Genomic DNA, 10,779 nt, shown 5'->3' with positions numbered 1-10,779 from the left:
AGGAACGACGTCCTGCTCAGTCTGAAGACCAAACCCTTCCTCAGAACCAGAACCTGCTGGTCTCTACAGGAACATCAGTGGGCATCATGAAGATATGAAGAAAGTACTTCTTTATTTCATGGGTCTGTTTGGGTCGTGGTGGTTTTAAATCTACCTGCTCTGAGCCCAGAAAGTGAGAAGATCCTGGTGAAGCTGCCAGATGTGGTCCAGCCTTAAGCCTCAGAGGACAGTTGGAGCAGATCTGAGCTGGTTTCATCCACAGAGCTGCTGAACATATGGAGGATCTGCAGCACAATGGAGCTGTTCAGCTGGAATACAAAGAGTGTGTGTGTGTGTGTGTGTGTGTGTGTGTGTGTGTGTGTGTGTGTGTGTGTGTGTGTGTGTGTGTCTGTGTGTGTGTGTCTGTGTGTGTGTGTGTGTTAAACAGTGGGTCAAAGAGACATGAAAAGACCACAAACTGATGACAGAAAGACAAAAAATTAGTATAAAGACCACAAAACAAAATTATCTTAAAAACACATAAAACGAAGACAAAAAGACACAAAACTACAACAAGAAGATACAAAATGATGACAATAACACACAAAAATACAACAAAAAGATACAAAACTACCACAAAACACACAAAACCTGCCTCAAAAAACAATGATTGCAAAATAAAACAAAATGGCAAAAGACACAAAAAGAAGCAAAACTACCACGAGACCCACAATGATAACAGAAACACACAATACAGCACAGAGACAACAAAATGGAACTAAGTGACCAAAAAAGTACACAAAATGTTGACAAAAAGATACAAAATGACCACAGACAGATACAAAATGGTGACCAGAACACACAAAACGACTACAATGACACACAAAATGTTGAGAAAAAGACACAAAACTACAACACAGACAACAAAACTGAACTAAATCACCACAGCAGCACACAGAACTACAACAAAAAATACACAACTACCATAGAAAGACACAAAATGATAACAATAACACAAAAAACTACGACAAAAAGATAGAAATGATGACAGAAAGGCACAAAACTACCACAAAAAAGATTGTGGTAGATGTTGTTCTGGTACTTTTGTGGTTGTTTTGTGTCTAAAACTCTTCAGTCATTTGGCATCTCACTGCTTGTTTTGTGTCTCTGAGGTTGATCTTCATGTTGTTGTGTTGTTTTTTAGGGCTTAACGATTTTGGAAAATAATCTAATTGCGATTATTTTTGGAGATATTGCGATTGCGATTTAATATGCGATTATTTTTTCAAACTACTATTCTCATGTAAATGTCATTGATCACAACCAATAAATCAGTCTGTTTCATAATAAACTGTCAGATTTATTTAAAGTGCAAATTGCAACACTGAAGAAAACCAAACGGTGGCTGTACCTATTTAAAACTTCAAGTCTTAATCTTTCACGTTGAATAAAACGTGATGTAAACATGTGGACTGCACTTCTTACATGCAGTCTGAACTTAACAGTACAGTCTATACATGAATAAATTATATATGCAAAAATAAAACTCACTGATTCAGTAACATTACCCATCTGAAAGTGCAGGAATAATAAGAACAAATGTCAGCTTGAACATTTTAAGGGAAATCAAACTCCCAGTGCAAAATAAACTACTGTATGTTATTATGAAACACTAAAGGAAATACAGCATTATATTCACTCAATAACAGCTGCACACAACATGCTAAAGTGCAAAATGAGTATGGCTCTATTAGTCGTAAAGTTTCTTTGTATAGTTCTTTGGAGCTTACATATTTTTGGCGAGGAATACCAGCATGTCAACTTTGGCTGGTTTTAAAGATGAACGAGTGCAAGTCACGATATTACCTCCAGTGCTGAAGAGACGCTCTGATGGAGCACTTGTGGCAGGGACACAAAGATACTTGCGGGCCATGTTGCAGAGTCGTGGAAAGTTAATCTTGTGCACCTTCCACCAGGCTAACGGGTCCTCTTCTCCATCAATGGTGGGGGTCATGAGGTAACTGTTTAACTCTGCTTCAGTGGCATCTTCAAGTTGCACAGGAGCAGATGAAGAAGCCGCAGCAGCCTTGAAAAAGCTGCCCAGAGATTTCTTGACTTTTTCACCACATGGCACCGCACTTGGAGGCCTCGGAGTGGCTTCGATCCGAGCTCTCTTCTCCTACCAAATGAGAAAAAAAGTTAGTTCACAAATAAATATAAAGTTTGTTTGTGATGTCATAACTACATAATTTAACTAACCTGGTTATGTGTACGCCTTGCTGATTCCAGCATTTCGTTCTTGATTCGGGTCTTAATAGCTGGAATGTTGTCGGCAGTGATGTACTGGGTTTTGAACCTGGGGTCCAGAAAGGATGCAACATCCAAAAGCTCCTGGATGCTGTGGTCACTGTATTTCTCATTGAGGTAACCCAGGACCTTAGTTTTGATTGACCTGGTCAAGTTAGTGTCCTCTTGGTCTTCAGCCAGCACTGATGTGGTCAGAAGGTTAAGAACTGGTTTGAGGTAAGAGATGCTCACATATTCCTCCCCAGAGAGAGCATCTGTAAATTCTAGGAGAGGATGAAGTGCTTTGTGGACAGATTCTAAAACCTCAATATCCTGCCAGGTAGGAATGAGGGAGCGTGCATATCGGTCACCTGACAGAACATGAGTAATAGCTTTGAGCTGCTCTAGCACCCTGGCTATCATCATTTCAGTAGAGCCCCATCTTGTTGGGCATTCAGTGATGAGGCTGTGCTCAGGAAGTTGGAGCTCCTTCTGTGCTTCCGTCATTGCTGCCTTCTTCTTCCAGCTGTGGGAAAAGTGCCCTACCACCTTTTTGCACAGCGCGATTGCTCTTGACACCCTGTCATCTTTGAGCGCATGTCCTGTATAAAGAAAAACAGGACAGTACTTTAGGCGGCGTCGTCGTCGTCATCATCATCATCATCATCATCATCATCATCGTCAGTGGTGGAATGTAATTACTTACTTACTGAACTTAAGTATTTTTTGTGTAATTTACTATTAACTAAAACTAATAAGCATTGCATTTACTTTTTTTTTTTACTTTTATCCATTTTAAAACAGTATCTACTACTTTTTTGATTGTGGCTTAAGTGCAAAGTACTTTTTTCCCCAAAATTAACTCTTTTGTTTTGTTTTGTTTTCATACATGCAGAATGTAAATAAAACCTTGTGCAATGATATGGTAATCTATCAGTAAATGCAGTCTGTGCTAGTAATATTTACTTAATATACAATATAAACATTCATTTTCTTTTCTATTTCACGTAGTAAAAAAGTGAGTATTTCATCCACCACTGACCATTAGTATCATCATCTACTAATATACTTACCAATGACAAGATGTAATCGGTGCCCAAAACACTGCAGCCGGGTCCATTCATTTAGCCGGGCTGCCATCACCATATTTGATGCGTTGTCGGTTGTTATGCAGATGTGGTTTTCTTCATGAAGATCCCAGCTGGCAAGTCCCTCTCTCATCCCAGCCGCAATGTTTTCTCCCGTATGGTCATCTGGAAAGTAGGATGCTTGAAGGCAGCGCGCTTTAAGATTAAGGTCTTCATCTATGTAGTGCACAGTCAGACTCTGATATGGCTCCGCTGTACGGCTTGACCACAGATCAGTTGTTGTAGCGAAATACTCCACAGTTTTCATCTCCGCAGCCACTTTTTGTCTGCACTTTTTGTAGAGCTCAGGTATGGCAACATGGGTAAAATAATTGTGTGATGGTAGTCTGTACCGTTTGTCAAACTTGTTTAACATCGCTGTAAACCCAGGCTTCATCACAATACTGATGGGCATCATGTCTTTCGCTATGAACTCCGTTACTGCCTGAGTTAATTCCGTGTGCTGTTTTGAATTACGTTCATAAGGAGTAACACTTTCAAACATTTCGGTCAGTGATCCCTGACGGCTGGTACTTTCATTTCTTGACGTTGAAGACCTGGGTGGTGGCATTCTAGCCATGTAACTGTTGTACAAGGCATTGTGGTGTTTTTTAAGTGTTGATGCAGATTCGTAGTGTTCCCACGTGAGGTAGCAACAGTGGCCAAGCATGTTCGGCACAGTACCCGACTTTGCGCAACATCTTCTTTTTTAAAGCCAAAGTAATTCCACACAACAGACGTGCTGCTCCTCTTTGGTACAAGGCTCTCACCTGGGTTAGCTTCTGACGAGCCTGAAGCCATTGTGCAACAGGTTTAGTGCAACCGCGATGCTAGCTTCTGTCTGGCGCTTGCTACTCCGCTCCGGCCAGGTGTGATTGCGTCACCGGATCATGTGACCACATCGCAGGCCTCGCGATTAGCAAATCTCGTCCTGTCCTATCGCGATATTATCGCAAATGCAATTAATCGTTAAGCCCTATTGTTTTTTGTCACTGTCTGGTTGTTTGGTGTGTCTTTATGGTCAGGTTGTGTGTCTTTATGGTTGTCCTTTATGGTCAGGTTGTGTGTCTTTATGGTCAGTTTGTGTGTCTTTATGGTCAGGTTGTGTGTCTTTATGGTCAGTTTGTGTGTCTTTATGGTCAGGTTGTGTGTCTTTTATGGTCAGGTTGTGTGTCTTTATGGTCAGGTTGTGTGTCTTTATGGTCAGGTTGTGTGTCTTTATGGTCAGTTTGTGTGTCTTTATGGTCAGTTTGTGTGTCTTTATGGTCAGTTTGTGTGTCTTTATGGTCAGTGTCATTTTATGGTCAGGTTGTGTGTCTTTATGGTCAGGTTGTGTGTCTTATGGTCAGGTTGTGTGTCTTTATGGTCAGGTTGTGTGTCTTTATGGTCAGGTTGTGTGTCAGAGACCAGATTTAGATTCATTTAGTTATTCAGATGCAGGATGTTTTTCTCCACTCGTTGTGTGTGTTTTTGTGTTTATTGTGTGTGTAGCTGCCCCCCCGGTCTCCACCTCGTCCTCTAACTGACGTCTCTCTGCCGGCATTTGGACGACCAGAAGAACCAGAACATGACCGACTGAAGGTTCTGCTGCTTTCACCAAACTGTACGTCCTGATCCATGCACGCTGGAAACTATTAACAACACACACACACACACACACACACACACACACACACACACACACACACACACACACACACACACACACACACACACAGAGTCAGTTATTCTTATGTAAGATCAGATTCTGTTGCTGCATCACTCAGACCTTCAACCACAAAAACTCTCAGATTCACCGACTCACAACGGCCTGTTACCATGGAAACCACCGCAGACAGGAAACCACACACAGCCCAACACACACAGCCCAACACACACAGCCCAACACACACAGCCCAACACACACACACAGCCCAACACACACAGCCCAACACACACAGCCCAACACACAAATCCTGAAAACAATCTCATTGTTGGAATCCAGACTCTGAAACTCAAAGTTCTCCAGAAATCCTGTGCTGAGCCCAAACCCGGTGGGAAGTTCCAACTTCTTCAGAAGTTTTATGAAGCATCTCAACAATCATCACACTGGAAAAACCCAAACACCGTAAGAAGTTCTCAGTTCTCAGGAAGTCCTGGAATGATGACGTGGATGAAGCCCAAACATGGGGAGAAGTTCTGAAGTCTCAGGAATCCTGCTCTAAGAACAAACACACTAATAAATCCTGTTCTGCACCTGGAACCCAAACATGGTGAGAAGTTCTAAGTTCTCCAACAATGAATCCATGAATGTGCAGTTTTAAAGGTTTATCCTTAAATACGACTTTCTGTCCAAATATGTGCATTCTAACGGGTTATTTCACCTAAACTACTAGTTTCTGTATTTGTACTTTTAAAAGTTTATTCCACATGAAGTACTATTTTCTGTCCAAGTATTTCTACTTTAAAATGTTTATTCCACCTAAATTACTGCATTTATTTCCCGGTGTTTGTACTTTTAAAGGTTTATTAGGCCCAACAGATCCTAAAATCTCTTCAAAATGTTCTTGTGACCATTCAGAACCTTTTCTTTGCTCCTGATTGTTTGAAAGTTGTGACGTAAAAAGTAGAAGAGGAACAGCCCAGCATGTCTGGAGGACTGTCCAGTGTGTAATCACGCTGTGAGGAGGGCTGGGTTCTTCTACACCTCTGAGGGTTGGTCTGCTCTGATTAACGTGTCTGAGAAGCAGCAGAATGCTCCTTTAGGTCTGCTGCTGGATGAATAGAAGGAGGATCCTCCGTTCAGCTGCCCTCCCTGCCCCCCAGCATCACAATGACCCTCCCCCCCACAGTAACACCCAGCCCGCCTCCAGCTGCCTCGGGGGGGGGGGGGGGGTACAACTACTTAAACAGATTCCAGCAGATGGTCGGGGAACTTTCCTCCTGGAGACCTGCTGCTGCTCTTGGTCACAAACAGACTCCTGGACGTAGACGGAGCTCCAGACGGTGGACTGAACCATGCCCTCCGACTTCCTCACGCCTTTCCTGGAGCTGGACGAGGAGTTCTGCAAGGTGAGAAGATTCCACACGTGAATCCATGAAGCTTCTCAGTGATGGGGCTGTTCTCTGTTTCTAATTTATTCAACTTTTCTGCAGCTCAGATGTTCAGTTTGCAACCAAAACTACAAATACTTGGACAGAATGTAGTATTTAAGGTGGAATAAACACTGAAAACTACAAATACTTGGACAGAATGTAGTATTTAAGGTGGAATAAACTTTTAATTCATAACTTGTTCATCAGAAACTACTATTCTGGACTGAAAAAGCTTTAAAACTGGAAGTACTTGGATAGAAAATAGTATTTAAGGTGGAATAAATCATTTAAGCTTCAAATATTTAGACAGAAAGTAATATTTTGGTTGAAATAAACCTTTTTAATTGAACATTCTTGGACAAAAAGTAATATTTTGGTGGAATAAACTCTTAAAGCTACAAATATTTGGTCACAGAATAATATTTAAGGTGGAATAAGCCATTAGAACTTCAAATGTTTGGACAAAAGTAAATTTTCATTGAAAAAAAATCGACACAAGTTTAAAGAGAGTTTCAGGATTCCCTGAACTGTGAGAAAAGTGTTAACTTGTTAAACTAGTGATAAAGTTGTAAAAGTGACGCCTCATTTCAGCTCAAACTGCTTTTCTTTGACCTCATTTACAGTTCAGGGCTTTTAAATCTTCTTTTCTGCAGCTAACATGTTTCCTTTAAGTTTTCCACTCTGAAGAAAAGTTTTTTCAGCTTAAAGGTTCATGAGGAGTTTGTTTCAGATTTCCTCACAGCTTCTCTGAGCTCCAGCGTTTCCTCCTGGAGGCAAAATCAAACCAAAGTCTTGTTTCTAATCTGGTGGTTTTAAGTTAAACTGAGGAGTTTTTAGCTAAAATGTTCAGTTTAAATTCGTCTTTGTTCCAAAATCTTCAGAAGTTTTTGACACTGATAGAAAGAAAAGAGGCGACGCTTTTCTTTGAGTTTCCACTTTATTCTGTCATTTATTTCCTCTTTTCTGCAGCTCCAGTGTTTAGTCTGAAACTTATCGATCACTGAGGAGCGTTTGTATGAAAGTTTTAAACCCGATCTGAGCAGAAAATGCTTTTATTTAGATTTATTTTCTGTTTTCAGCTGCAGGTTGAGGTCAGTTTTTAGAGTCCATCTTTTCTGCAGCTCAAAGTTTGAAATTCATTTTGAACCAAAGAAAGTTTCCTCAACCTTCAGCTGAAAAGTTTTTCTTTACAAACATCTCCTCATTCCTGGAAAAGAAAGGCGTGAAAAGTTATTTCAGAAAGAGTTTTGGAGCTGAGGTGTTTTTAAATGTGGTTTTGTTGAAGGAAGCAGCATTGTGATATAAATACTAATAAAGGTGTGTAACTCCGGCTAACGCTGTCATGTGTCTGTAGAAAAGCTGTTTTTATGTTTGATGTTGATTCTTTGTTAGTAAAACTTTGAATTCAGAGACGACTGAGGATTAATCCAGATAATTTAATGGGTTTTGGTTGATTTTTATGTGAATGTTCGTAAAGAAACATTTTTAACATTTCTTCTTTTCACCAAAAAATGTCAAAGATTTCCCAAAAATGTTTAGAATGTGTCCATCAGAAGTCTGACTTAATGTTTTTCCACATTTTCAAACTGAAACGGACCGATCTGACCTGCAGGGTTAATCTGGAGAAGTCAGGACTCCACTGGAGAACCTTCTGACAGAGTGTTTGGATTTTAAACGTTAGTTTCTGTTCTTCATCTCGTCGTTTCTTCTTCTCTGCTTTCAGAGTTTTCGTGCTTTGGATTCGTCTGATGTTCCATCCGGCTCTCAGCGAGTTCTGGGTTTCCAGCGGCGCCACTCGCTGTGCCCCGTCACGCTGCCCAACTCCAAGTTCAACAGCGGCGAGTCGCCCGAGGCGAGCTGCTGGGGGCTCAACATGGCCGCCGGCCCGCCGTGGAGCCGTGAGCTGAGCTCGTCTCTGAGCCACATCCCCTTCAGGGTGGACCGCTCCGTCAGCATGATCGAAGGCGGCGTCCGGGAGGACAAGATGGCCTCCGCGTCGCCGCCGCTGCCGCCTCCTCCTCCGGGCCTGTGCATCGGCAACGCCTCTCTGTCGGCCCGGCCGCCCCCCCACATCTCCACCCGCTACAAGACGGAGCTGTGCCGGACCTACGAGGAGAGCGGCGCCTGTAAATACGGCGCCAAGTGTCAGTTCGCTCACGGCCTGGACGAGCTGCGAGGCCTCAGCCGACACCCCAAGTACAAGACGGAGCCCTGCCGCACCTTCCACACCATCGGCTTCTGCCCCTACGGCGCCCGCTGCCACTTCATCCACAACGCCGACGAGGCCAACGCCGCCGCCGGGCCTCACAAACACAAGCTGAGGCCTCCTCTGCTGCGCCACAGCTTCAGCTTCGCCGGCTTCTCCTCGTCTCCTCAGACCTTCCAGCCTCTCAAAGAGCCTTCGTCCCTCCTCTTCACTCGGGCCTCCTCCGTCTCGCCTCCCCCGTCCTCCTCGGTGAGTCCGGAGCTCCCGTCTCCTCTGTTTCCAGAACCGGGAGCCCTGAAGCACTGCTCCTATCCCTTCTCTGGGATCGGCGACCTGGCGGCCGACGCCGGCGACTCGCTCCGGTTCTACGCTGCGCCCGACTCGCTCAGAACCTCCAAACCCCAGAAGCTCCAGTACCTGCCGCCGGGCCTCCAGCGCTGCTCCTCGGCCGACTCGCTGTCTGAGGAGGGCTACACGTCGTCCTGCTCGCTCAGCTCGGCCTCCAGCGGAACCGAGTCCCCGAGCTTCGAGGGCCGACGGCTGCCCATCTTCAGCCGGCTGTCGGTTCCGGACGAGTAGAAGTAGTCCCGCTGACTGGACTCACTCAGGGACAGACTGGTAACTCTGACTCCAGAGGATTAGAACTTTAGCGGTTCTGTTCCCTCATGAATCCGGCCCAGTGAATATCTTTGTGCATATTGCATTCCTCATCCCAGCAGCTGTAGCGCTGCTCAGTGTCGGTCCTCTGTCTGTGTGTTACTCTGTATACTGTTGTATACCCGTTAGTACAGAACCTGTGCAGCCCGGCGCTGGTTCTGATGCTGGTTCTGAAGTTCTGTGTGAGAACTTTGTGCACCCTGAAGAAGAAGAAAGATGTTCCTGTTTTTACTGCTTTATTTGATCCGTCTTTGTGTCGATTCTCAGCCGTCCAGGTGATCCAGCCGGACTTCTGCTGGGTTCTACAAGACGTTCCACCTCCAGAACCCAGCAGAAGTCCAGTGCTAGAACCCAGCAGAAGTCCAGTTCTAGAACCCAGCAGAAGTCCAGTTCTAGAACCCAGCAGAAGTCCAGTTCTAGAACCCAACATGGAAGCTCCAGTAGCTTCTACTTTTACTGAAGCGTCCGTGTTTCTTGGTCGTATTTCTTCCTTTAAGTCTGCAGCTTTCAGCATTTCTGACATTCAGGGCTGAACACCTGTCACTGATTGATTTACTGATTGATTGATTGATTGACTGATTGATTGACTTACTGATTGATTGACTGATTGGCTGTGGACACCTGATTGTACTTGTTTTAACCGCTGTAGAGAACCACTGACTCCAGTGACCAAAGTTCCTCCTTTCCTGCTAGTTAGCGTTAGCGCCCAGACTGCTGTGACTCCAGTTTAACTCCTCAGTTTTATTTATTGCTTTTTGTCACCTCATGACTGTTTTATGTATTTTTCTGTGACGCTGGAGAAATGAGGACGCTTCTTTCTGTTGGTGGGAAGCTTTAAGGCGGCCGGTGGGAGGAGAGCCCAGGAGGAGTCTTCACTTGGCATTCTGTTCTCATGTTGCCTTACGGCTAAAGGCCTGCAGGAATCAGGACTCTCCTCTCCACCTCCTCACCTGACGTCAGACTCACCTTTACCTCAGCGGTAACAGGAGGAACAGAACCTATCGCCTGTTTGAAGTGTTTTTAAGCTGTTTAATGTGAAGAATGGATGTAAACTATAAACTCTGGTCGTTTATTTTAGTCCTGAAATGGACTCTGAGCTTCTTTCTTTAACTTAAATCTTATTTATTTTGGGTTTTATATTGTGTTGATTGATTGTTGTGTGTGTTTGTTGTCACATAATTTAAGTGCAGCTATTGTTTACATCCCGTGGTTGTGTTCATATCTCAGCTCTTTATCTTAATATATGTCCTTCTTTATTTCAAAATAAAGGTCTTTGAAAGGAGCTCGGTCTGGAATGTCTCTGACTTTGGTCTCATTTTGTTTTTAGCAGCTTTAATTTAAAGACTTCAGCTGATTTAACCAAAACTCTTCAGCAGAAACCAGCTAGACTTTGTTTTTTCTGATATTTTAAGAACCAAAAAAGAAATCCAAATAACTTTCTTCTTTGTT

At 43.6% G+C, this 10,779-nt stretch overlaps 1 protein-coding gene across 15 annotated transcripts; it reads left to right on the top strand.

Moving 5' to 3' along the window:
• The first annotated feature begins 3,999 nt into the window (after positions 1 to 3,999).
• LOC110969376 (mRNA decay activator protein ZFP36L1) lies at positions 4,000 to 10,612 on the top strand. 15 transcript variants are annotated; one of them, XM_051958092.1, is made up of 5 exons: positions 4,000 to 4,417; positions 4,452 to 4,493; positions 4,558 to 4,599; positions 4,763 to 5,644; positions 8,191 to 10,612. In XM_051958092.1, the coding sequence occupies exons 4-5, from the start codon at positions 5,642 to 5,644 to the stop codon at positions 9,250 to 9,252; spliced, it is 1,065 nt and encodes a 354-aa protein (XP_051814052.1). In that variant the 5' UTR covers positions 4,000 to 4,417; positions 4,452 to 4,493; positions 4,558 to 4,599; positions 4,763 to 5,641; the 3' UTR covers positions 9,253 to 10,612. The 15 variants fall into 15 exon arrangements, 9 of the variants coding, with proteins under 9 accessions (XP_051814052.1, XP_051814050.1, XP_051814049.1 ...); XM_051958090.1 differs by having other exon boundaries at positions 4,742 to 5,644; XM_051958089.1 differs by having other exon boundaries at positions 4,452 to 4,535; positions 4,579 to 4,599; positions 4,742 to 5,644.
• The last annotated feature ends 167 nt before the right edge of the window (positions 10,613 to 10,779 follow it).

The sequence above is a fragment of the Acanthochromis polyacanthus genome, chromosome 13 (genome assembly GCF_021347895.1).
Source record: "Acanthochromis polyacanthus isolate Apoly-LR-REF ecotype Palm Island chromosome 13, KAUST_Apoly_ChrSc, whole genome shotgun sequence".
NCBI classification, from domain to species: Eukaryota; Metazoa; Chordata; class Actinopteri; family Pomacentridae; genus Acanthochromis; species Acanthochromis polyacanthus.
The sequence above is the reverse complement of the archived record's forward strand: the minus strand, read 5'-3'. Positions and strand labels throughout refer to the sequence as shown.

What these genes read in the sequence shown, in the direction of transcription:
- LOC110969376 (XM_022219449.2), top strand. Translation starts at nt 6,390, where the DNA reads ATGCCCTCCGACTTCCTCACGCCTTTCCTGGAGCTGGACGAGGAGTTC. An exon ending in TGGACGAGGAGTTCTGCAAG is followed by an intron (nt 6,444 to 8,190) that starts GTGAGAAGATTC and finishes CTCTGCTTTCAG; the next exon opens with AGTTTTCGTGCTTTGGATTC.